We start from the raw sequence: 23006 nt of genomic DNA, 5'->3' as shown, positions 1-23006 counted from the left end.
GTCTGTCCTCATGCACCCACACATGACTCCCAGGGTCTTAGTGACCGGTGAAGGTAGGAGCCAGAAGGGGAGGGATGGCATGGCTTAGAATTGGAGGCTCACGGGCAGCGATGGGGCACGGGGGCTGGGGGGTGTGTGTGGCTATTTGCATGAAGCAGCAGGTGGCTGAGATTTCCCTGACAAATCACTGGGCTGTCATGGCTCCACCTCTGGGAGGCCCCAAGACACCACCTGTCCCCTCCCAGGCCAGTCCTAACCAACCCCACCTCCAGCAGCCACTGGGATAGAGCAGACCAGGCCTTGGCTGGAGAGCCTCATGATCTTTATTTATTGCACAGGTTGGAAGAGGATGGATCCTGTCTCCTCTGTGTGTTTCTTATTAGAATCAGTTGCTCTGCACTCCTCCACATGCCTTTCAGGGAGGCATAGTGATCTTTGTCTGTCCCGGGGACCTTGTAGGTCCCTCAGCTGGTGCCAGACCTGGCTCCCGGGCCTGATGTGCTGTAGGCTAAGTCTGTGTAGCAAGCTTGTGAGTCCAGGGCTTGGTGGCCCTTGTAGGTCCCCAAGATGGTAGACTTGGCATGCTACTATGTTCCTGATATCCTCCAGGGCCTTCTCATCCGTTCCTTCCCAAGTTGAGTGGCCTTATCCTGAGAAGCAGGCTCAGCCATTCACAGTTCCTCTCGGACCCGGACCCGGCGGGGCTTCCCAGCTTTCTCCTGGACTCGCTGAAGCTTGTGACTTGGGGGTTCTGGGGAAGGGTCTCTGCTGAGAATTTCTTCCTCCTCCTCTTCTTCCTCCTCTTCCTCCTGCAGCAGCTCTTTGGCTTCTGTCCACTCCTGAGAATGGAGAGAACTGTGGTTCATTCTCCTGTAGCCACCTCTCCTGGGCTATCTCAGTCACCCAAGAGCTTTGCTGGGGGTCTCACCCACTCACACACTTCTCCAGTGACCACCTGCCCACCTGCCCACTCTCTCACCTCTTCCTCCCTACCTGTTCACTGTGCTCAGGTGCCCACGTGTGCCACAGTGCTAGGGCACAGCGCCGTCCCCGAGTCACAGCCCATACACCATGGGGGTTCTCGCCACCAGAGCTGAAGGCCACAAGGCGCCCACACCGAGGACGGACCTGAGCCTGAGGATGTGGGAACACAGCATCAGGCTTCCTGACTCTCTTACTCTTCCCCCCTCTCACTCGGGGACGAGCTTAGGGCAAATGAGAAACCGGCCCTAAGCCAGGAAGGAAAAAGGCAAAACGGGGGCTGCCAAACATGGAAGCCAAAGCGGGCAGAGCCTTTTGGAGGGTCTCTTGTTGGTGCCCTATCCTAGAGCCTGACCTTTCCTGCCTGACTCCATGATACTGGAGAGAAGAAATCTGAGGGCCCTGCGGCAGCCCTGGAAGGGATGGAAGGAGACAAGGACCTTGGGTGAATGCATTTCCTCCTGAGAAAACACTAGATTGTGCATGAGTGCAAAACAGCGTCTGCTCCTTTCTGTCCATGCTTTAGGGTGAAGAGTAAAGCAGAATTCCTCTGTGTAACACAGGCTAGCCCAGAACTCCTGCCTCAGCCTCCCTAATGCTAGGATTACAGGTATATACTACCATGTCTACTCCTCTTCTTGCCCCATTTCTAGGCCCAGGAATAGAAGTCTCCATGATCAAAGAAGGACAATAGAAGAATAGCAACAACTAGCGTTCATTGACTGTTAGTAATAACACAAGGTACTGGCTCATTCTTCTAAGCATATTACATACATTACTTTTTATGGGGTCAGAGAGCTGGCTCAGGAGGCAAAGACGCTTGCCACCAAGATCAACGACCTGAGTTCAAGCCCTAGAGGCCATGTGGTTGCAGGCGAGAGCCAGCTCCTGCAAGTTGTTCTCTGTTCTTTGCACACATGCCGTGAGCACTGTGCATCGCCCCTGCTCACTCCTTACAGATGCACATGTAAAATCAGCAAACGTTTTTAAAAATTACTTCTCATAGCGTTGGGAAGATGGCATAGTAGGTAAGGGCTTTCTGAGCAAGCCTGAGGGCCCACGTTCGGATCCCCAGAACCCACAGAAAAGCTAGGCGAAGTCGCTCCTGTCTGCAATCCCAACACTCCTAGGTCCAGATGTAAAGCAGAGACAGGAGGATGGCACCTGAAGTTGTGTTCTGACTGCCACATGTGCACTGTGACATACGCATGTCCTAGCATGTGCACACACCTGCATGCCACATAGTATGTGTGTGTGTGCAAAGCCAGGCATGGCGGCACACGCCTTTAATCCCAGCACTTGGGGAGTTAAAAAAAGTCAGGTCTCAGTGGTTCAAAGCCATCCTGGTCTACATAGTAAGTTCCAAGCATCCCTGGCTACACAGTGAGACCCACATAGAAGAGTATAGTATCAGGGACACTCAGGGGCTACTACTAGCAAGGCTAACCTGGCCTATGTGGCAAGACTCTGTAAATAACAATAAACCGCAACAATAAAAATAATACCAATGTCAACAATAATAGGTACTATTGTCACCCTTAGTTAGGAAAGGGAGTCTCAGAAGTGCTAAGAACCCCAAATAAACTCTAGTCCAATGGTCCTGTCTGTGCCTGTGCCCCTAGCTCCACTGGGGCCTCACCATGGAGGAGGTAGGGTTAAATGGTCAGATCCTTAGAATAGGGACACAGGGCTCTGCGGGGGCCCCAGAGGCTGTGTTTCACGCTCTCTTGTTGTTTTTGTTTTTGTTTTTTTTAATATATTTTGGGGCTGGTGAGATGGCTCAGCGGTTAAGAGCACCGACTGCTCTTCCAAAGGTCCTGAGTTCAAATCCCAGCAACCACGTGGTGGCTCACAACCATCTGTAACAAAAATCCGATGCCCTCTTCTGGAGTGTCTGAAGACAGATACACACATATAATAAATAAATAAATAAATAAATAAATAAATAAATAAATAAATCATATATATATATATATATATATATATATATATATATATATATATATATGGCTGGAGAGATGGCTCAGTGGTTAAAAGCACTGACTGCTCTTCCAAAGGTCCTGAGTTCAATTCCCAGCAACCACATGGTGGCTCACAACCATCTGTAATGGAGTCTGATGTCCTTTCCTGGTGTCTGAAGACAATGACAAGTGTACTCATACAAATAAAGTAAATCAAAAAAATTTTTATTAATTTTTTTGTTGGTGGTGGTTTTTTGAGGCATGGTTTCTCTGTGTAACCCTGGCTGTCCTGGAACTCACTCTGTAGACCAGGCTGGCCTCTGCCTCCCGAGTGCGTGCACCACCACCGCCCGGCTTATTACTGTATTTCATGTGCATGTTTTGTCCCCATGTACGTCTGTATACCCCAGGCATTCCTGGTGCCTGTAGAGGCTGGAAGAGGATATTAGATCCTCTGAAACTAGAGTTAGAGGTGGTTGTGAACGTAGATGCTGGGTACCAAGCCACACCCTCCGGGAGAGCAGCCTGGTGTCCCTAACCACGGAGCCTTCTCTCCAGTCCCTCCCTGTTTTGTTTGTTTTGTTTTGTTTTGAGTTTTTACTGCTTTCGTTGGGGCTGGGGGGTGAGTGTTGCAGCAGAGGAGAACTGTAGAGACTGCTTCTCTCCTTCTCCCATGTCAGCTCTAGAGAGAGCAAACTCCGGTTGTCAGGCTTAGGGCTATGCACCTTTACCCACTGAGCTACCTCACCGGCTGGTGTTTTGTTTTTGTTAGAAGGTGTCTTGGTACATTGTTCAGGCTGGCCTTGAACTCCCCCAACCTCGGCTTCCTCAATAGTTTAAACTCCAAGTGTATATCGTTTACCTAGCTACACTTGACAACCCTTAGGAGGTAAGGCGTACCATGAAGACGGGAGGGGGGGCACACCACTTAGAGATTGCCTGTGGGGCTCAGTCGACCTCTGCAGAAAGCCTTGAACATTCGACCAGTAGGACTAGAGAGGCAGGGAGAGCCAGGGTTAAAGTGGCCCCAGCCATTTCCCTGCATTTGCCTCTGGAGAGCTGCTGTTTTGAATCCTGACCCCACAGCTGGGCCCTCCACCCCAGCCCCATACCGTGACAGTGAGGGCGTTGGGCTGCGTGAAGAACAGATCGCCTCCCTTGAAGTCATCATTGAGGTAGAGGAGTCCACTGGGAAGTAAAAGGCAAGAGGCAGTGAGGCCCCCACCCAGTCCCAGGCCTGCAGCCAGCCAGCCTTTGTGCCTTCCTGCGCCTCCCCCAGAGAAACTGGCCACTCACCTATAGTCTCGATAGGTGTAGGCTGGGGGCTCCCGCCAGCATTCGCCAGTGTCGGGGTCCAGGACACAGTTGTCTGCATGAACCGGGTGACTCAGGTCCATACGCTGCTCTTGTTCACCTAGGATGTCAATGGATCTAGCCAATGAATCAGGGTCCCTACCACAGGCCCCCTGGGCTCACCCCACCCAGATGCCCTTAGCTCCTGGGGTGACAAATAAGCAGAGATGCTCCCTGCTCCCAGTGAGGCCAGAGGGGGACTTTCTGCAGTGAAGATGGGCGGCGCGAGGGGGTTCCCTGGTGGTTACCTTCTATGGCACTTCGGCACACCAGGTGGGTGAAGGAAAGATGCAGTGGCCGTTCCGGGGAAAAGTAGACCTGAGTCAAACTCCGCACTCGCTCACTTACCTCCAGAAGCAGCTTAGCGCCTGGCCTGCCCACAGTCCCTGCCCGGGCCAGCTGCAGGCAGGAAAGAGGCCATGGGAAGGGAGGCCTAGATGTCTCTGATACTACTCTTCAGTGTGGGTCCACAGTCTGCCCAGTGGACCAAGCGACTCCATGACCCCAAGTCTCAGAATATGTGATCTTGGTCCCCAGAGACATATATGATCTTCGTCCCCAGGGACTCCTCCTCAGAAGCCCAGGCCTGCTATCCAGCCTCCTGATATGCCATCTCTTCTCAAACTCTGAGCACCAGACCAGTCACAGGGCGTCCTCTTACCTGAGCAGCCTTGAGCACCGTGAGCCCCTCAAAGCGTTCATGAGGACTATGAGGAGAGCGGCGGCCACGGTAGCCTGACCTGGCTCCAGCCTCTGCTGCATCCTAAAAAGAGAAGGGGTTTACACTGAGTCACTCAGACGTCACTACCACGCAGGACCAGGCTCCTCTGCAGGCCTTTCCGATGCCTGGAGCTGAAGAGAAATTTCCAGAATCCCCTTGCGACTTTTTCCTAAGCTATGGCCCATAGGATTAGAGAGGTGCGGAAGAGACAGGGTTAAGTTGACCCCAGCCATTTCCCTTTCCCAGAGGATGGCAACTGTCCTGGTTTTCTGGATAGTTGTGGGAAGCCGTGATAACATTTGCCGTCACTAGATGGCGCTAAGCTCCATTGTGCGCATGTGCAGGAGCCACTCTCAAAGATAAGCTCTGGGATGCTCTTACCAAGGGGACAATGTGGCCATTATCCTGGAGAGCATCCCACAGTGGGGAAGAAGGGATGCTCTCCAGAGATGGTCAGAGTGGTTGAAGGAGAGACAGAGCTAGAGTCTGGGGAAGGAAGTACATCACCCTTCTCTGGGGAGACAGGAGTCTGACAGGCCAGTTCTGATAGGAAGCACGAGGTGTTGAGACATCACCGAGCTTGTCCCACTGATGGTTTTTGGGGAACCTATGGGCTCCATGACTCCACTGCCTCTAACTCCAGACCCCTATTGCCACCTGCCTCCCATAATTCATCACTCGGGGTCGCCCTATGGGATTGTTTTCTTTTGAGACAGGGTACCATTCTGTAGTGAAGGTTGGCCTGGAAATCACTGTGTGTCCCAGTCTGGCCTCCAGTTTGCAGCTATCTTCCTCCTGCAGACATTCATTTTCCAGCCTACTTGTTGAAGCTCTGTGTAAGCGCCACTCCCTAGTTTCCCTGCTTACAAACCTCAGCCCGAGAGTCCACCTGGTCACGCAAGACATCTAAGCTGACACCTCTTCTTCCTCCTCCTCTGCAGTGCTGGGGTCAAACCGAGGGGCTAACCCATGCTAAGCAATCTCCACCACACCAAACTGTCCATCTGTCCATCTATAAACATTGTGGGCTTTTAGAGGTGGTGTCTCGTGTAGCCTGGGCTGACCTTAAAGTATCCACTTTAAGGATAGCCAAGGATGGCTTTGCATTCCTGCTCCTCCAGCCTCAGCTTTCCTAAGTGCCGCTTACAGATCTGTGCCCCCACGCCTGGTTCATGAGGAACTAGAGATCACAGCCAGGACTTTGTTCAAGGTGGGCCAGCCCTCTATTGAATAAGGGCAACCTCAATCCCCAGGGTTTGTTTTAGGATAACAAATACACAGAAAAACCAATTCCGATGGGGATAAGTGATATGAAGAACATTAAATAGGGTTATGGTTTTTACACGTGTTTGTCTGCATATACTTAAAGAGGTGCCATGTAAATTAAAACCAAGTAACACAAGGATGCCACTTGGATATGTGAAAGGGAAAACAAGCGAAGGTCCTGAGGCCAGTCTGAGTTAAGGAACCAAAAGACGTCTGATACTTGAGGCTACCCTTGGTGTCACCCTCTCAGTCTTCTGCTGTCACCCTCTTAGTCCTTGCCGGTCTCCTCTGTTCCCCTCTTTATCAAAAACCTCATACTTCCCAAGTTCCTCCCACTGCCTTCTAAAGACCGCCACTAGAGGGGGCCACTGAGTCTACAGAATGCGGCACTTGCTTGGATGGTCCGCACAAGTGGCACAAGTGAATCGCTTAAATCCAGCAGTAGCTGTCCAATAAAGCTGACACTCCCTGGTAGGGAACAGAAGGCCCTGTCTGCTGATAGGCCATCACTCTGGGCTCTCTCCCTCTTCCCTGTACCGTCTTGATAATTGCCAACTAACAGCAGCTGTGCATCCTGCGTTGCTTGCTTTATTCTCCAAAAGGCTTCTCAATGTACGAACTTATTTAACCCTCAGGACAACATTATGATCAGTCCTACTTTACAGATGGGAAACTAACTCACAGACATTTAAGTAAATTGCCCAAAGTCACAGAAATACCTCATCTGTTGGTTTTTGTTTGTTTGGTTGGTTAGTTTTATTTGTTTTGTTTTATTTTTTGAGACAGGGTTTCTCTGTGTAGCCCTGGCTGTCCTGGAACTCACTTTGTAGACCAGGCTGGCCTCGAACTCAGAAATTTGCCTGCCTCTGCCTCCCAAGTGCTGGGATTAAAGGTGTGCGCCACCACGCCCGGAAGTCCACACTTTCAATCTGTGTTTTACTGCAGTTCCTGGAAAACACCTTGTTCTTTCTTCCTCCTCCGCTTCCTCCTCTTCCTCCTTTCCCCCCTCCTCCTCCTCCTCCTCCTCTTCTTCCCCTTTCCTCCTCCTGCAACGTGCTTGCCTAGTGTGTGCAATACCCTGATTTTGACTTTTTAGCACTGCAGATCACAGCAAGACTGGTGTAGGATTGAACTGGAACATCAACCCTCTGATGAACTGCCTACGTCGGTGTTTCTGTTCGGACAGTACACACTTCTTTTCTACACTCACCACCGGCTCCATCATGTCTCCATGTCGGTTTCCCTCTATATATGTCGGTTTCCCTCTATATACATGACTCTAACGGGCAGCTTCTGCTCCTCCACCTCCAACTAGAATCTAGGCCACGGCAGGTACTCCGTGAATATGTACTGAGTGAGGCCTGAAGGAAGCATCATGGGATGGCAGCTTCAACATGTGAGTGTGGGTCATTCAGCCCAAACCAGGGGAGGATGAAAGGCCAGGGAAAGGACTCCTGAACCCCATCAGAACTTCAGGTAACCAGGGAGCCTTCCATTTTGTCTTTTCTTCCTAATCTTTGTAAAGCATACGCACTCTGGCCAGGTGTGGGGCCATACACCTACAAGGCTGTCCTTTAGCACTGAAGGGGAGATGGGGTGCTGATAGGAGGATCCTGAATTTATTAGGCCAGCCTGGGCAACATAGCAAGACCCTGTCTCAGTAAGAACACCCACGCTCTCTTGGGCTGGTGAGATGGCTCAGTGGGTAAGAGCATCCGACTGCTCTTCCGAAGGTCCAGAGTTCAAATCCCAGCAACCACATGGTGGCTCACAACCATCCGTAACGAGATCTGGCGCCCTCTTCTGGAGTGTCTGAAGACAGCTACAGTGTACTTACATATAATAAATAAATAAATCTTAAAAAAAAAAAGAACACTCACACTCTCTATATCAACTAAATTAAGATGCAAAGGAGCTGGGCGGTAGTGGCCCACACCTTGGATCCCATCACTTGGGTGGTGGAAGCATGCAGATCTCTGTGAATTTAGGGCCAACCTGGTCTGCAAAGTGAGTTCCGGGAAAACTAGGTTGTACAGAGAAATGTTGTCTCAAAAAATAAAAGCCAAGAAAACACACACACAAGTAGAGGAACACGGCACCTGCATGGCTGATGGAGCTCCTGGGTCTGGTAACCCTGGACCATTCCGGGAGCTCTGGAAGCTGCTGCAGAGCTCTGTGGGTGTTAGCCATCCAGGGTCTGTCCATGCCCACAGAGCTAGCAAATGGTACCCGTGGGAATACACAGTGCCAGCCTTTTAGATAGTGTCTTTCAGATGGCAGCTCCCAAAACAGATATAGGAGTGAAGTTAACAGGTGTAGGAGAAGCAGCCCTGCTGACCTTGCTAAGTTAAGAACAATGTAGACATTTGTCCTGAATGTGGTCACCCGAAACAGAAACACTTCCTCTGTGGCTTTTGCTCTAAGAAAATGTTTGAGGAGATGACAAACAAAAAATCAAGAAGGAGCTGGTCGAAGTGGCACAGGCCTTCAATCCCAGCACTCGAGAGGCGGAGACCTCTGGATCTTTCTCTGAATTCAAGGCCAGCCTGGTCTATCTAGTGAGACCAATTCTCAAAAATGGGGCAGTATGTGTTAAAGCTCCTTCTGAGGACGCTGTACACACGAGAGACACTGTCAGAACAGGATCAGGGCAGAAGAACTGTTGAACAACGCAAGGGAGAGGCCACCCTGGTTCACCCAGAACCAACACTAAAATGTTAAAAGATAACACCACAGCAGGACAGTCTCTAAAACCAGGAGCAGTCTTTGTTTTCATGCTATGCCTGTTTCCACATCATCAATATAGCTTTAAAAAGACTTTACTGGCTAGTAACTTTAAATGAGGTAATATGAAGACTGTATCATGAATAAACTCACCATGTTTATGCAATAAATAAATAAATAAATAAATAAATAAATGGAGGAAAGAGAATTTTTCCACTGCTGAGAAAAAGTACAGACTTTAAGAGAAACTTGAATCCAGGAGGTAGTGGCACATGCCTTTAATCCCAGTGCTTGGAAGGCAGAGGCAGGTGGATTTCTATGAGTTCGAAGCCAGCAAGACCAGCCTGGTCTACAGAATGATCTCCAGGCAGCTAAGGCTAGACAGAGAAGCCCTATCTTGAAACACTGGAGGAAAAAAAAAAAAAGAAAGAGAGAAACTCAAGACAGACAGAGCCCTGAGTGGACACAGGAGCAGGCGGCTGAGCCTGCAGGTGCCTAACCAGGTGGCTGAACCACACACCATCATCCATACCTTGGCCAGCTGCAGCAGAACCCCACACTCAGCCGGAGTTAGCAGCCCATCTAACACAGCTCGCTCCGACCCATTCAGCTGCTGGGCGTCCTGGGTGAGGGTCACACCCTCCATCAGAAGGGCATCTACAAAAGAAAGGGTTGGGGTGATGTCACTGGGGCTCAAGTGAAGAGCAGGAGTTGGCAGATCCCAGCCCCTCAGGCTTCTGCCTCCTGAGCTTCCCACTTCCCCCTTTTACCCTCCTACCCATCTCTCACCTCCTGCCCCTCCCCCATATGTATTAAGGAACTCACCCTTCCAGTGAGCCAAGGGCTTCTGCTGTGGAGGCTCATGGTCCCAGGGCTTCTTCTCTTGATCCTCTCTCGGGTGAGAGACATACTCAGGAGACAGTGCAGACCCGCCCTTTCACCTCCCAGCCTGGGCCAAGTGGCCCCCACCATGGGGTGCACCCTACCTGAGCTTCTCTCTCAGTGCCTTAGGGATGAGAGCCTCCGGGGTCCAAGAATCCTGTGATAGTCAAGAAGAGCATCCTCACCCTCTGTGACTAGCTCCTGAGATTCCAAACGTTAGACTCTGAAGATCGGGACTGGTGAGATGGCTCAGCGGGTAAGAGCACTGACTGCTCTTCCAAAGGTCCTGAGTTCAAACCCCAGCAACCACATGGTGGCTCACAACCATCCGCAATGAGATCTGATGCTCTCTCCTGGTGTGTCTGAAGAGAGCTACAGTGTACTTACACATAACAATAAATAAATCTTTAAAAAAAAGAGAGAGAGATCTGATGCCCTCTTCTGGTGTGTCTGAAGACAGCTACAGGGACTGAGCAAGCAGGAGATGGGGGGTTGGGGTGGTAGGGGGATGGATGGACCGGAGGAGGCAGAGGTCCTGAATTCAATTCCCAACAACCACATGAAGGCTCACAACCATCTGAACAGCTACAGTGTGCTCATATATATAAAATAAATAGCCTTTTTTCTAAATAAAGTTAAATATGTTTCTTGGGGCAGGGAGTGGGGGGTGATTTGAAGGTCCTTATTAAGGTCTTCTTCCCGATTCCAGGGAAGAAGGCAAAGGTGGAAGAGCCTGGACTCAGCGCCAGACCTAGCTCACCCACAACAGCCTAAAGCCTCGGGTTCTAGACAAGACTGTAATCAGCAGTGACTTCCCTTACAGTTTGTCAGGCGCTAAGGCTTTACACTTGCAGTGAGATTTGGTTTAAAGTTCATAACAATCTAACGAAGCAGAAAGTTCTGATGCCCTGATGCTGATGGCCCGAGACACAGAAAGGCCAAATGACAGTGTCTCCTTCACACAGCAGGTAAGTGGCAGAGTAGGATTTAAACCAGCTTTGTAAAACCCTCACTTTTAGCCAACATTTCTCAGTGAGAGCGATTCGAAGCACCCCACCGGAGGACATTAAACAACGTCTGGAAACTATCGATTTTATGATTTAGGGGCTATCTGTGTGCTGTTGACATCTGCTGGGAAGAGGTCAGGATAACAGCTGAAACCCCATCAGTGCGGGAGTGACAGCCCATCCCTCCTCCAACAAAGTACTATCCAATGCAAACTGTCCCCCCCTTCTTCCCTCCCTCACTGTCTCCCTCCCTCCCTCCCTCCCTTTCTTTGTCTTCTTGCAGTGATGGAGACAGAACCCTGGGAATTTGTGTCTGCCAGGCGAGCACTCATCACTAAGCCATCCGAGCCCTCAAAAAGTCAATAAAAAAATCTACTGGGTTAAGTACCAGCTTCGTTAGGCTGGCACTGCGCTTGCATCCTCCCGGCTAAAGGGAGGTCATGGATGAAGTGGCAGTGATGTGCTCTGTACTCCTTTTTTTTTTTTTTTTATCAGATGGCATGGCTTCAGCAAAGGATTGTGGAATGTGTGTGATCTGTACAATTTATAGGTAAGGAAACTGGGATAAAGGCAAACTGGTAACCAGAAGGTATTTGTGGCAGAGACCGATTCTTAGCCATGCATGATCCTGTGGCCATTAAAAAAAAAACTATTTATTTTTATTTTATGGTGTTTCACCTGAACGTATGTCCGTGTGAAGGTGTGAAATGCCCTGAAACTGCAGTTACAGACACTTGTGGGCTGCCATGTAGGTGCTGGGAATTGAACCCAAGTCCTCTGGAAGATCAGCCAGTGCTCTTTAACCACTGATCCATCTTTCCAGTCCCTCCCTTGGCCATTTTAACTACAGGCACACAGTTGAGATCCCTGGGAACCTGGGATGCCAGAGTAAGTTAAGTCTGCAGGGCTGTGGGCAAGTGGACCGTTGTTGTGGGCTGCAGCAGCGTATCCTATCAAGCACTACTGTGCCTCCCTCTGGGGAGAAGAACATAACTGTTTACCGGGTCCTTGAAGCTAGCGCCCAGATGCTCCATGGCGTAATATAACTGTCTCTTCTCTCCGAGGGAGCGAAGGATGAACCGCTGGATGTCCTGAGCAGGGCAGAGATGGAGGAGAATGGAGATATAAGGAGGAAGGAAGGGAAAGCTGGAAAAGAGGGCAGCCCTGGCTTGTATGAGATATTCGCATGCTCTTGAGAGCCCTCACCAACTCCGATGCTGCGTTGGTTCAATCTTCAGTGTCTGGGCTCAAGTAAGAGAGTACCCAGGAGACTCTGTAAGTGTGAGCATGCGTGAGTGCATGAGTGTGTGTGTGTGTGTGTGTGTGTGTGTGTGTGTGTGTGTACATTAGGCAAACATAAGATTAAGGGAAGAGAATACTTCTGGGGATAGACTCCCAAGTAAGTACAACCTAATATGTGGAGGCAGGGAGCTAAGGCAGAAAAGTCAGAACCTAGCTTTGGGTACCTCTTCAGTGACTAAAAAACTTGAGTAAGAAGCTAGAATGAGCTCAGTGTGGTCTTATACATTTAATAGCCCAGCACTTGGGAGGCAGAGGCAGGCAGATCACTGTTAATTCCAGGCCAGCCTGGTGTATATAGTAAGTTCAAGGCCAGCCAGAGCTGCACACTGAGATCCTGTCTAAAAATAAATAAATAAATACACAAACAGACAGACAGATGATGTTTCAGTAATTAAGAGCACTTGTTTATCTTGAAGAGGACCCAGGTTCAGTTCTCGGCACCTACTTGGTGATTCACAACCATCCTAACTCCATCCCAGGAATTTCCATTCCATTCCATACCACACTGTCTTTTGTTGTTATTGCTGATGTTGTTTTAGGATAAGATCTCTCTACGTAGCCCTGGCTGTCCTGGAATTCACTCTGTAGACAAGGCTGGCCTTGAACTCAGAGACTTGTCTGTCTCCAGCTTCTGAACTGCTGGGATTAAAGGAGTGTACCACCACACTGGCCCCATGCCCTCTTCTGACCTTTGAGAGCACATATATAGAGCACATACATGCAAACAAATAAAATGAAACAAATAATAGATAGATAGATAGATAGATAGATAGATAGATAGATAGATAAAATGAAGTAAACAAGCCAAATAAAGTATAACATCTAGGCCACCCACTCTTGGATGTTTGCCTTGTTCCAAGCCCTACCTATCTGTGAGTGTGGGGGGAGGGGTTACCTCTCGTGGTCCCAGGCCAGGTCTTGGTTCTCCCAACTGAGTTTGATACTGATTCAGAGCCTTTTTGGCAGCCTCATCCTCTGGGTAGAAGAGCAGGACACTCAGGACATTTTCCATGGCCTGAGACACATTCCCTACTGCAGTTGGAGGAAGGGGTCAGAAACAAACAAGACAGAATAAAGGTCACCTGGGAAGACTGCCAACTCCAGGAAGTCCCAGCCCCACTTTGGGCTGTGCCCAACCAGCGATTCTTTCAAACCTACCTTCAATGGCAGAGTTCAAAGAAGAGGAATCAGAGAGAAAATGAGAGGGAAGGGAGAAGCAACCAGAGCTGAAGGAGGCAGTAAGCCATCTCCTGAGCTTCGCACAATGGTGCCAAAGGACACCATCCTGAAGCTGAGGTCCCCAGAGGTCCTGACAGTGAAATTAGCAATGCAGAGTCAGAGGGACAGGAGAGATAGATAGATGCGGCTGAGAATGGCATCAGATACAAATCTTGACTCCCAGGCTCCATCCTTCCCATGCTGACCCTGAGCATATGCCTCGTGCAGCCTTCTCAGCTGGCTGAGGAGGAAGTCCTGGACAGGGAAGCTGCGACCAGGACGGGTGGCCGTGTCTGCCACACAGTGCTGCCTGCACTGCAGAACCCGTATCCAGTGTCCTGCAGAGAACCCAGATGAGCCTTAGGCTGTGTGCAGTCCTCCTCCGGTCGGTCTATCTCTGACATCGCCGCTCTCCCACAGCACACGTCCAGCCCCTCCCTCACCTGCAATGGCTTCATACAGGCCCCCCTGGCTCCCTTCTCCCTCTTCTTCAGCCCCTTGGTGCTCCTCAGGCCCCTCACAGGCAGCACGGCAGCTCTCCATGTGGGCCAGGCTCCCCTGCAGGGCCTCCTCCAGTTTGGGTAGAGCCAGTGCTACCTCCCGTTGCTCCAGAAGCTCCAGGCCAGTGTCATAAGCTGCCTGTGGGGACATGGGACACCTAGTCACCAGAGATTAGTGGGGGGGGGGAGGTACTAAATAAAACTGGGGGGGGGGGCATGGTGACGGGCCAGAGAGATGGCTCAGAGGTTAAGAGCACTGCTGCTCTTCCAGAGGTTCTGAGTTCAATTCCCAGCAACCACATGGTGGCTCACAGCCATCTGTAATGGGATCTGATGCCCTCTTCTGGTGTGTCTGAACACAACTACAGTGTACTCACATACATAAAATAAATATATAATTCTTTAAAAAGGGGGGGGCATGGTGACATATGCTTTTAACCTGGCACAAAGGAGGCCGAGACAATCGGATCTTACTGACTTGGAAGCCAACCTGGTCTGCATAGTGAGTTCCAGGCCAGCCCAGGTCTACACAGTGAGACCCTGTTTCAAAAAGAAAGTTAGGGAGGTGGAAAAGAAATGAGCTTATTTGGAACATGGAAATCTGTATGGTATTTCATACACCCAGAGGAAGAACAGGTGTGGCCTCAGAATCAGAACGCTAGAATGGCACACTTTAGTGACCACTGAGGAAACTGGGTGCTAGGGAAAGACTCCTCACCCAGTGCCGCCAAGGAGCGGTACCCAGATACGCTCAAACTGCACAGGCTGGAGTTGGCAGATTTCAGCCAGCACTGAGGACCTCACCCAGTATAGGGGCGTCACCAGGTCCCGGAAGCTCTGGGGTCGGATTGCAGACATCCTTCTGTACTTAGCCATGTCTTCCCGCATCTGCAGGTGTGTTGGGTTTGCCACAAAGAAAGTGTGTGCTGCAGAAGCTGCCAGGTCCAGCTTCTTCAACTAAGGATCCAAAGAGATGAGATATGAGAGTCCAGAGGGGTGTGCGCGGGCGCGGGCGCATGTGTGTGCATGGGGTGGTGGTAGTGTGTGTGTGTATGGTGGGTGGAGGTGGGATTTTGGACCTCTATCCTTCACCAGCCTCCCCCAGAGCCTTATGGCAGCCTAGCCAATCAAAACTGGAAACCACCAGATCCCTGGGGAGCCAGAATGTTGGGCTCCCCAGGACTCTGGTACAGAAAGAAGATCTGGAAGCGTTAGCGTGGGTGGGCCACAGGCTGAAGGCCCCAGGATCTCTGTTTTGGAGACAACGAAATGAGAGGCTCAAGTAGATGGGGGAGGGGCGGGGGAGCGGGGAGACCTTGAATGATGAGAATCTGAGGCCTCTAGGACCCTGGGCTGAGGTGTGTGTAACTAGAGCCCCTCCCGCCTCCAGCCACGTAGGCATCGGCTACCGTTCTGGAAACTGCACACTGTCTACTGCCACAGACCCAGATTCCAGCCTCAGCTGTACTTCCTTCTGCAAACTAGCCCCGCTCCTTCAGCCTTTCCGAAGCTCGATTCTTCCCCAAGAGAAAGCTCCTACTCAAACGCCCACTCCTGAACGAACACATGCACTCTCTCTGCCTCTCTCTCTCTCTCTCTCTCTCTCTCTCTCTCTCTCTCTCTCTGTGTGTGTGTGTGTGTGTGTGTGTCTGTGTGTGTGTGTGTGTCTGTGTGTGTGTGTGTATGGCTGGTTTGGGGCCCCTCTCCATCTGCTCTTCGTATCTGAAGGGTTGCATTCATTCACCTAGACCCGCTAAAATAAAACTGCGGAGCCCTCCCAACATATTCGGTCTACTCCCACTCCTCTTCATTCTAATTTGACACGTTCTCCACGCCCCCTTGTCCCGCTCTCTCTTGACCCTCCCTCTGCAGCCATCGCAAGTCCTGGCCACGTTTCAGTGGTACCCACACAAGAGTAGAACTCCGTTATCCGCCCCCCAAGGCTCCACCCCCGAGTCCGGGCGGCGAGCATCCTGCCCTCTCCTGGTCAGCTCCGAGTAAGACAGTCAGTAGGCTTGGGGTAGCACCCTGGCCGGCCCCCGCACCTGGTAGTAGGCCCTCTGCAGGTAGTTGTAAGGCTCCCGCCGGCGGAAGGCGTCCCGCAGCGCGCTCCCCACGCGGAGCCGCGCCGCGCCCCCCGGGCCCAGCCTCCGCGCTGCGCACTGGGTCAGGCACTCGGCGCGGCGGAGCGTGGCGCGCAGGAGCAGCGGTTCCCAGACCCCGGGCCGGGAGACAGGATGCGGGGCTCCGAGGAGCTGGGCGGGGAGCGCAGCGCCCGGCTCGGCCGCGCAGCTCGCCCCGCACTCCTGGCGCGCGCGGCCCAGTGCCGCCCGGCTCTGCAGCGCCTCTCGCAGCAGCGCCACTGCGGGCGCCCAAGCCCCGGCCGAGTAGGCTCGCAGCCCGTCCGCGTAGAGCAAGTCGGGGGCCTGGGGAGGCGACCCCGGTGACAACTGAGCCAGGCCCGGGGGCTCGGGAGGCTCGGGGGACCCCGGGGGAGGCAGCAGCAGCAAAAGCAACAACCCCAGGAGCCGGAGCATGGTGCCGGAGCCGCGGGCCCACCGCCGAAGGGAAATGCGGAGACTGGAGGGAGGGAGGGAGGGAGAGGAAGGAGGGGGAGCAGGGGGAGGAGAAGGAAGGAGAGATGGAGAAGAGGAAGAGAGAGGGAATGAGTGATGCCGAAGAAACCTACTGGATTTAGGCCTGCCGCTTGGAAAACCGAAGTGAGACGGAGCGAGAATTCCGAGGGACACATGGGTCTAGTGTGGGTAAGAAAGGGAAATGGAGAAAGAAGGGTGAAATAGGGCTCCTGGCCTGTGACGTGGGGGTAACTTCGTTTCCGTCTATCCTTGAATCCTGGAAAAGGATTGTGGGCGCCCCTCACACGTTCATCTACCCACGCTCCTGCCAACCCACCATGTGAAGATGGATCTTCGAAACGCTGCCTGGAAGAGGGTGACTCCGAGTTTGGGACACCAATTCTGGCACCAAAACTTTTCTACTCAGAAACTGAGCGCCCAGACGCATTTAGGGGAGATGAGAGTTGAACAGTTTTTACTAATTTAAGCAAAGATCCTTCCCACTCAAACTAACACACTCCAGTCCCATGCTCCACCCCAGGATCATACACTCCTATGCCCATTTCTCCTATGTCTGTCTGCGTCGTATTGGGCCATCTCTTTCTATACCTTTTCCCCCTGTCCTTTATCCGGTTTGTCCTCTATCAGCCACTTTCCCTCGCCCAAGCCACTGAGCATTTGTCCCCACTCCCCGCAGACGCTGAACATCAAGGTTTCCACGGCAACTCAGCCTTTTAATACATTTTGCTAGGGGTGAAGACGGGTGAGTTGGGTATCTGGTCACTTGGATGGGAGAGAGCTGGGGCTCTAGAGCCCGGATGTAGCCCCCACCCCCCATCTCCCTGGAGGCAGCTGCCATAGACTCAGGGCCAGGATGAGGCATACTCACTCGCTCGTGCCCCGCCCGCCCCCTCCAGTGAAGCAGGCCCATGCGGCCTCACAGGGTCAACTGGGGGAAGATGGGGTTGCCTGGCCCCCAGGGTCTTCCCCAAGCCCTTGAACTCCCTTCGCTCCCAGTCAGGGAACAGCGTCTTCCTGCACTTAACCCCAAAGGAAGTCCAACGGCTCGGCTATCCGGAGACCCAAGGGAGAGCCGTCGAGGTGAAAAACCCAGCGGCCTAGGCCTACGAGGAGAGGGTCCTGGTGACGCAGTTGGAGAAGGCAGAGGTGTCTCATCGATGAAGGTGGTGATCTCCTCCCGGAAAAAACCAGGACCTCGTGGGGGTCCCCCACCCGATCCCAGAACCCCACTTTCTAGAAACTGGCGAAGGCTGGCTAAGCCCCCGCCTTCAGCCTCTTCCTCGTCCTCCTCATCTTCCAGCCTGTGTCTCTGTCCCAGGTATTCCGGAGGGCCTCCGAGGGCTCGGCTCTGGGCTGGGAGGATCCGGATATCATCCGATGAGGACCACTTGTGCAGGAAGGAGCCTGGTGCCCGAGGAGTAGAAAAGATGTTGGTCTCATCGTGAGATAATCGTCGGGACAACGGGACCTGGGAAGAGGAGCAGGTGAGACCTGGAGATGCTGCAGAGACAAAGGTAGAGGTGACAGGAACCAAGGTGGGGACTCTGCAAGATGGCTTCATACTCTTCCTTTTCTCCAACGCGTTTACTCTAGTGGGCAAACCTGGTTCTGAGAGACCTGAGGGAAACTTTCTTCCTCTTGTCTCTCCTTCACCTGACCCCCTAGGGTACCCTGCAGTCCAAAGCCATAGAGCAGTGGTGCTGGGGACCAGAATGGCGGTGAGTCCTTCTGTTCCGTACCTGTAAGTAGTGTACTCTCTCCAGCGGTGGGAAGAGCATGTGCCGCCCAGGCAGCAGCTTCACCTGGGTGGGGTCCCGACTCCCTGACCCTGTGGCCCCGTTAGCATCAAAGCGAATTTTGCACACTCGGCCATCTGTGTAGTCGTCACAGGTGCCATCTAGGAGAGAGGAGGAGCCCAGTGGTTACAGGCAGAGAAGACCTACCCTCTCCCCATGCCCTTCATAAAGTCCAGGAGGACCCTTTGGCTCCCATCAGTCTGTAAGCCCCAATCCCTGTTTGGCATGGACCAAGCTGGCTGGCATAGGCTTCCAGAGAGGAGCAGAAGCCTAGTGAAAGGCTCATCAAAGGAAGCAGGGCTTGGATGGACAAGCATCATCAGGCTAGAGGGAGCCTGGAGTTGGCTCCAGCTTAGTCCAGCAGGGGGCACCCCAGGGCAGCACGTCTCCTCAAGGAGAAGGGCAGTAGAAAGGACAGAAAATAGAGGTAGCTGTCCAGGAAAGAAAAGGCCCCGTCCCTCCTCTGACCGTCATCACCGTCATCCTCGGACATGATCGCCACACACTGCTCCCACACTGTGCGCACATCTGCACGGTAGCGCTCACAGGACCAGATGAAGGAGGGCAGGAGCAGTGTCTGTGCCATGGAGCACCACAGCACTGCCAGCACCATCCATGGCGGAGCTGAGTCTGACTTCAAGGAGAAGAAGCTCACCACCTGACGGGGAATAGGCAATGGCTGGTCAGGCTTGAGAGCCCAGGCCCCACCTAAGCCTGATACCCACCCTTAAAGCAAGGGATTAGGAAGGGAGGCAGGTGAGCCTCCGGAAGGGGCTGAATGATGAAAGGGGAGAAGTGCTATAAACAAATCCCTGGTGTGGGGGGCTTGAGCGGGGTGGGAGAGATGGGGGTGGGAGGAGAGTGAGACTCCAAGAAAGTCAAAGACAGAGGAACCCAGGAGTCGGGCCAGGATAGTATGGTCGGGTGAGCCTGGGGTTTCTACTCATTTCCACTCAGGAGTGCTCAGAGAATGATTCTCCAGGGAGAATCAGGGAATAGATAAAGGCTCAGGGCAGCTAGCCATGTGACAGGTTGAAGAGTGACAGGGCCTGCGGAGCTGAAGAATAGAAGTGGAAGCAAGGAATGGTCAAAGGAGCTGGGGGATTGAGTAGTGGTGGGTGAGGACTGAGACAGGGAACCCCAAATATCAGGAGACAGACAGAGGAGAGGACGGTAGATGCCGGGACTGGAGACGGAGCTTTTGCGTGGCTGGTAGAACTGGAAGGCCCTGTATATTAAAAAAAGGTTGAAGGACCTCAATCTCACCAAAATGGGCACCCCCGTGAGTGAGTCATAGAGAAAGACGATGGCGCTGACCAAGTTGGTGACCTGCAAGGATGTCTTGGCAGATTCAGAGCCATCCAGCGAGGACCGACGCTTCCCTCGAGTATCCTCCACCACAATGGCTGGCACCTCAAAAGCTGGCCGGGTACCCAGCCCCCCCAGCCCCCCTGCTTTGGCTCCCACACTGCCCCCCGCTCTCCGGGCCTGCCGAGCCCTCCGGGGCCGGGCCCACAGTGTCTGATAGAATGTGATAGCCACACAGACCAACCCCATGACAATGCCCCCAAGAAGCAGGAGGCTGAAGCAGACACCAAAACCGAGGCCGATCTTGGAGACTATGAATTGGCAGCCTCGGGCATAGTAGCGCTCCCCGTTGTTGTGCCAGCCGATGGAGGGCAGCGTGGAGAGGATGAAGCTGACCATCCAGATGCCCATGACGGCATGCAGTGCCTGCTTCTTGGCGTTGCTGAGGCGGTAGTTAACGGGCCAGCGCACCATCCACATGCGATGGTAGGAGAGCGAGGCGACCGTGAAGCAGGTGGCCAGGGCCAGCGTGTAGTAGGTGGACACAAAGACCTTGCAGATGCTCTCGTTCCAGTCATAGTCAGAGGAAGCCTGGCGCCGGAGCTGCACCACAGCAAAGGTGGTAAGGGGCACAGCCGCCATGAGTATATGAGTACCGGCCAGGAAGCAGAGCAGTAACTCCAGCGGCTTGTGTTTCTGCTGTTTGGCCGAGATGCTAAGGATGATCCAGGCGTTGGCCAGCAGGGCCAGGAGCCCACAGGCCAGCCAGGACAATGCGTTTGAGCGTAGGGAGGCCTCTTCTGCCCCCAACCCTCCCCGAGCCATTCTATCCTTGGCCCCACCCCCACCCCCTTGAATTCCTGGGGGCGGGGGCTAGGTCTCACCCTGGAGCCCCGCTCACACACACCCCCATGATGCCCACAGTCCTTGCCTGGTAGCCAGGCAAGCTGACCCCAAGTCTTCCTTACTTCTCAGCATTGCATGAGTGACCCAGCTAAGGCCAGGTGGGCAGGGCAGGGGAGAAGGCAGGGAATTAATAGAGGCAGTAGTCCTCAGCCTCCATACTGGGTGGGGCTTTTTCTCAGTTATCCCTGTAATTGATGGGGGAGGCAAGCAGGCTGCTTCCCCATCTATGAATCTGGCTGGGCAGCTCTGATTCTCATGCTGGGACTTCCCGGTCTCTTTCTCCAGCGAGGCTTGACCAGTGGGGGTGGGGGTGGGGTGTCTTGGTGCACAGGGGTGGAGCTCAGTCACCTGGACAAGCTGTGAGGGAGGATGAGATGAGGAGCAAGCATTAGGCCTGTGCTGTGCTTGGCTCACTTGTACCCCCTTTCCCTTGTAACTGATGAAATGACTGATGCTGAGGGTCGCTGGGGTCATTCAGAGCATTCCCCTGCCTTAAGTCAGATGCCCCCTTACCCTCAGGCATAAGACCTCATCTACTTGCAGACTACATGGAAGGGTCTCCATTCCTTTTAGCCTTTTCTCCCTGCTTTGGAATTCCAGGTTTTGTGCTTATAATAGCCCATGCTCAGAACTACCCAGCCCTGTATCCATGTCCCTAGGTCTCTCTTCATTTGCTAATGGGAGACAGACGGTGTGATGAGTTCCTCCTTGGGGACTCACATTAAAGCGGGAGCCCTTCTCCTGCATGCTATTCTCCTGGACTTTGTGCTCAGCCTACTTATCTAAGCCTGGGTTTTCACCCCTTCAGCTACCTAAGGAAAATGGGAGGAAGGAGACTGAGACTGGGGTGGGGGTGGGGGGTTGTAGCTAGGGAACCTGAAGGCGGGGAAGCCACTGACATCAGAAGCATCCAGAAATGGAAAGAGGGGGAACTAGGGAGAAGGAGGAGAGTTTGAGCAGGAGAGAAAGAGGGGGGAAAGTGGTAGTATCTGGAAATAGACGGAAAGGTCCAGAGGCCCCCGAGGCGGAGATATTGGAGGGAGGTGGGTGGGAAGGAGGAGGATGGAGGTAGGGAGCCTGGGAATAGTGATGGGGAGGGGGTAGACCTTAAATAGGCTGGCTGACCTCACTAGGAGACTTTGGGTCTCCTCCCCTGGCCCAGAGCCTCAGTTTCCCTCTGTTGGGAGAGAGCAGGAGGGTTCTGGTCTTAGTGATATGGTTCAGGGAGAGCTGGGGAAGGCACTAGGAAACCAAGTGCAACACTGAACAGACTAGAGCTGTAAGGACCGGTGTGATGGCTTTGGGGCAGACGGGGAAAGTGGGGCACAGCTGTGCCACCGTTCATTTCCTGCGAAGAACCTTAGACCCTAGCTCTCCCCCAGAGGTCCCAGTCCACCCCCATCTTTGTCTCTTCCCCCCTAGCCCAGTACATCCTAGTTGCCATGGCAATGGACAGCCAGGAGGAGGTGTAGGGAATAGGTCCGGATGCCCCCCACTGCCCTCCCTTACAGCCTTTGGACCCCTTCCCACTCACCCTCATCCCACCCCCCAGACCCAGTTGGTGGTTCCGAAAGAAAGAGAGGGAGAGTCAGAAAGGGAGGGAAGAAGAAAGACGTGAAGGACAGAGAGAAGGGGGTGAAGGACAGAGAGCAAAGGGAATGGGAGGAGGAAGACTGGGGGCTTTCTGGCCGACAGGGGTCCCTCGCCCTTCGCCTTGATGGGATAAGGTCAGGCGGCTCCTCCCTCCAGTCACCTAGGGTGTTCTCTAGGGCAGAAACAGCAGGTGGCTGGGGAGGAGGGCCGGGAGGAGGGGCGCGGAGGCAGCTCGCGGGGCGGGGTGGGGTGGGGGAGTGGAGACACGCGGGGGACCGGGCAGGGGTCCACTTACCTCTGGCTGCGTCCTGCTCTGCCGAGGAGACGCACTCCCGACGAGGCTCGCCCGGGCTCCCGCCGCCTGCCTGCTCCAGCTCGCCAGCCCTCCTCCTTCCTTCACTCCCTCCCTCCGGGCCTCCCTCCCCCCAGCCTGGCCTCTCGGGCTCAGCCCGCGGCGCGCTAGTTTGCGGCCCCTCGAGGCCCCTGTCTCCCAGGGTCATCAGCCTGGGAGCCCGGGGTTAGGGAGCCGCTGACCAGTCTTGGGGTCGGGGGTGGCGAGGGTGGGGCGGGGAAACTGGACGGCGGTGACTTAGAGGAGGAGGGGCAAGGAAGGCACGGGGAGGGAGGGGGCGAGGAGGACGGCGGGGAGCGGGCTTCATTGGTGAAGCGGTTGGTGTCCTGCCCCCACCCCATCCCGGATTTTCAACACGAATGAGCCCGAAGAGGCAGCTGGTGTTGTTAGGGACCAAGGAGCTAGCTGTTCAGGGAGGAGGAAGCGTGTGTCACCGTGTGTCACTGTGTGCATCCTTGTGAGGGTTGTTCTTGGGTAGAGCTCAGAGGAGCCCCGCATGAAGGCCTGCTAGAAGCTAAAGGGGCTTGCGATGCCAGCTG

At 53.4% G+C, this 23006-nt stretch overlaps 2 protein-coding genes across 6 annotated transcripts; both read right to left on the bottom strand.

The window, feature by feature from the left end:
- Positions 1-300: 300 nt before the first annotated feature.
- Positions 301-17229, bottom strand: P3h3 (prolyl 3-hydroxylase 3). Of its 3 annotated transcripts, XM_085839918.1 has the most exons (17): positions 17101-17229; positions 16829-16921; positions 16605-16671; positions 14720-14872; positions 13859-14054; positions 13622-13753; positions 13093-13229; positions 11897-11986; positions 9993-10045; positions 9832-9899; positions 9539-9663; positions 4957-5058; positions 4544-4694; positions 4239-4356; positions 4055-4130; positions 994-1134; positions 301-839 (listed from the first exon to the last, which is right to left on the bottom strand). In XM_085839918.1, exons 3-17 carry the CDS (start codon positions 16665-16667, stop codon positions 672-674), a joined length of 1773 nt encoding a protein of 590 aa, XP_085696044.1. In that variant the 5' UTR covers positions 16668-16671; positions 16829-16921; positions 17101-17229; the 3' UTR covers positions 301-671. The 3 variants fall into 3 exon arrangements, with proteins under 3 accessions (XP_085696044.1, XP_085696045.1, XP_085696043.1); XM_085839919.1 differs by lacking the exons at positions 16829-16921; positions 17101-17229 and having other exon boundaries at positions 16605-16686; XM_085839917.1 differs by lacking the exons at positions 16605-16671; positions 16829-16921; positions 17101-17229 and adding an exon at positions 15961-16510.
- A 197-nt stretch (positions 17230-17426) lies between these two features.
- On the bottom strand, positions 17427-22817 carry Gpr162 (G protein-coupled receptor 162). 3 transcript variants are annotated; one of them, XM_085839920.1, is made up of 5 exons: positions 22411-22817; positions 19575-20879; positions 18786-18966; positions 18252-18409; positions 17427-17980 (listed from the first exon to the last, which is right to left on the bottom strand). In XM_085839920.1, the coding sequence occupies exons 2-5, from the start codon at positions 20439-20441 to the stop codon at positions 17429-17431; spliced, it is 1758 nt and encodes a 585-aa protein (XP_085696046.1). In that variant the 5' UTR covers positions 20442-20879; positions 22411-22817; the 3' UTR covers positions 17427-17428. The 3 variants fall into 3 exon arrangements, with proteins under 3 accessions (XP_085696046.1, XP_021021300.1, XP_029334697.1); XM_021165641.3 differs by having other exon boundaries at positions 18777-18966; positions 22411-22805; XM_029478837.2 differs by having other exon boundaries at positions 17708-18012; positions 18777-18966; positions 22411-22814.
- Between the last annotated feature and the right edge of the window lie 189 nt (positions 22818-23006).

The sequence above is a fragment of the Mus caroli genome, unplaced genomic scaffold, assembly GCF_978045245.1.
Source record: "Mus caroli unplaced genomic scaffold, Mus_caroli_1 scaffold_7, whole genome shotgun sequence".
NCBI classification, from domain to species: domain Eukaryota; kingdom Metazoa; phylum Chordata; class Mammalia; order Rodentia; family Muridae; genus Mus; species Mus caroli.
The sequence above is the reverse complement of the archived record's forward strand: the minus strand, read 5'-3'. Positions and strand labels throughout refer to the sequence as shown.